The following is a 2601-nucleotide window of genomic DNA, read 5'->3' as shown; positions in this document are numbered from 1 at the left end:
GAGGCTCTCACCAACATTTCCCCACGTAATTCATAACGTATAACCTCTGATTAAGAATAAAATGATACTTCTGATTAAGAATGAAATGATACTTCTGATTAAGAATGAAATAATACTTCTGATTAAGAATAAAACGATACTACACCACAACCCCATACTTGTGTAGTCAACTAACCCTAACATAATATGAGAAAAACATAATAACACTCAAAAAGAGTTTAAAAGAATACTCAAAAACAATAATGAAAGGGAGAACTTTCCTTGTTATTGCTTGCTTCTCATTTCATAGTGAAAAAAAAAACCCAAGTTAACCCCAAAAATAGGAGCACCAAAACACTTGGGACAAAAGCCAAAAAAAAAAAAAAGTAAATTCATTTTTTTCCACTTTTCAAGAGAGCATCATTATACAAGCCTCATCTCCACTTTTCAAAATTTTCACATCATAAACATAAACTTAATATAATAATTATTAAAAAAAAAAACTATTCTGTATATTCTTTCTTCTTCATAAGTTCATACCCCCTCATATGAACCATTTTTTTCTTCATATTTATATATTTATAGCTAAAATAAACCTTCTTGAATTATTATTTTTTCTTCATCCAAGTAGATTCATTTATCATTTTTTGCTCAAGCAGCAGCAACAGTTCCAGGTCTCAAAGGGTAATCTTCTGCTGAAGTTTTGTTTGGAGATGTTGATTGTTGTTTTTGTTCCTTTTTTCTCATAGCTTTTAAAGAAGAAATGTTTCTTTTTCTATCTTTAGCTTCATCCTTCTCTATTTCTTGTTGTCTACACTCTTCACTACAGAATGGAGTGTCCCCTCTGCAATACACAAATCACAATAAATACAGACACTCACCGATAAACGTGAAAATTCAGATAGTCAATCAATTAGGCTACTTGAATTTCATATTAAGAAATAGATCTAGTAGGTTTCAAGATCAAAGATTTCATCTTTAGTATAAGTAGGCATACATCAACTATAAAGTAACTTTAAAAGTAATACATGTAACCCATTTTTTGATAAAAATTAGATCTTTGTATCAAAAATAGGAAGAAAACAAATATTTTTAAGCAACTCCTTTTTCCTAAAATGAGGAAAAAAAACCAAAATTTTCATTTTGCAATTGAAAAAAAAAAGGAAAAAACAGAACCAGAGAAAACAACTCCCTGTTTTGTACAAGTTCAAACTCCAACACCCCACTCACTGTTCATATAACTATCATTTATTGAGTAAAAATTGAATCTACATAACCAAATTAAAAGAAAAACATGAATTTAAAGGAACCCCATTTCCCAAATATTTCATCTTGCAACTAGAAAATGAAACTAACACAACTAGAAACTCAATTCACTAACTAACCATTCATATTATAAAAATTAGATCTTTGAACCTAAAATAAAGGAAACCCATTTCAGTAGAAGTAAAAATAGGATCTTTACAACTAAAGTTAAAGAAAACAAGAAATTCAAAGAAACCCCATTTCTCAATCTTTACAAAAAAAGAGACTTCAAAAGTTAGAAAAAAAGAAAGAAAAAAGAACAAACCTGTACATGAAGATGTCACTGTTATCACCAAGTCTTTTCTTACAAAGAGAACAAGCATCCAAGAAATAGTGATGGGGTTCATCAAATCTACCATCACAGTATTTTCCAGCAGAAATAACAGATCTTGGAGACAACAAAGAATAAGAAGAAGAAGAAGAAGAAGAAGAAGAGTGATTCTTCATGCTATTTCTTCTTGAATAATAAAGAGGTCTATAAATCAAATTATGATTCTTGTTATTGTTATTATTATTATTATTAATATGATTTTGATTATTATTGCCTGAGAACTCAGGTTGAGTTTCAGCTATAGAAACAAGACCATCATCTTCTTCAACGAAACATGGTCTTCTTCTTCTTGTTGCTGTTGATGGTGAGTTCATTTTGAAGAAGAGAGGATGAAGAAATGGGATTTTGAGAGAATTGTGGTGGAAAATTGTTAATTATAAAGAAGGGTTTTGGTGGGGTGGGGTGGGGTGGGGGTGGGGGAGAAGTGTAAATTGTAAACCACTGCAGGGATTCAGGATTCCGTGCAAGTGAATCTATTGGCGGACAATTTTTCTTTACAAAAATTTGTTTGTTTACTCTTCCATTTTAGTAACCTTAATTTGATCTGATACGTAAAAAAAAATTGTAATTTATAATTTTTTTAATTATTTTGTAATTTTTGAATATTTATTTTTTTAATATTAAATTATGTTATTTTAAAAAATTAATTAAATTGACTTTTGAAAAAATATAATATAATAAATAAAAATAGACGGAATGAGTATTTACTCGAATTCTAATTAGTTGTCAACTTTTGAATTGACACACTTATTAAAAATAATGATTAATATAATAAATTTATAAATGTGATGCTTTTAATTATAAAATGAATAAATTAAAAAATTAGAATTTTGAAAAAACTCTATCTTTTTCAAAATATTTTTTGAGGATGTGACTAGATTAAAAAAATACTACTTCTTAATTTTGTCAGAACGAATACGTAAAAAAAAGATAAATAAAAATGAAATTATCGAGTAATCTCTTCCTTTCGTTTCTATTTACCGATA

At 28.1% G+C, this 2601-nt stretch overlaps 1 protein-coding gene across 1 annotated transcript; it reads right to left on the bottom strand.

Moving 5' to 3' along the window:
* Positions 1–245: 245 nt before the first annotated feature.
* On the bottom strand, positions 246–1994 carry LOC101255228 (FCS-Like Zinc finger 1). The gene is made up of 2 exons (XM_004245800.5): positions 1550–1994; positions 246–823 (listed from the first exon to the last, which is right to left on the bottom strand). The coding sequence occupies exons 1-2, from the start codon at positions 1927–1929 to the stop codon at positions 631–633; spliced, it is 573 nt and encodes a 190-aa protein (XP_004245848.2). The 5' UTR covers positions 1930–1994; the 3' UTR covers positions 246–630.
* Positions 1995–2601: the final 607 nt, after the last annotated feature.

This window comes from Solanum lycopersicum, chromosome 8 (genome assembly GCF_036512215.1).
Source record: "Solanum lycopersicum chromosome 8, SLM_r2.1".
NCBI classification, from domain to species: domain Eukaryota; kingdom Viridiplantae; phylum Streptophyta; class Magnoliopsida; order Solanales; family Solanaceae; genus Solanum; species Solanum lycopersicum.
Note: the sequence above shows the minus strand (reverse complement) of the source record. Positions and strands in the feature narration are given on the sequence as shown.

What these genes read in the sequence shown, in the direction of transcription:
- LOC101255228 (XM_004245800.5), bottom strand. Translation starts at nt 1,929, where the DNA reads ATGAACTCACCATCAACAGCAACAAGAAGAAGAAGACCATGTTTCGTT. An exon ending in AGTGACATCTTCATGTACAG is followed by an intron (nt 824 to 1,549) that starts GTTTGTTCTTTT and finishes TGTGTATTGCAG; the next exon opens with AGGGGACACTCCATTCTGTA.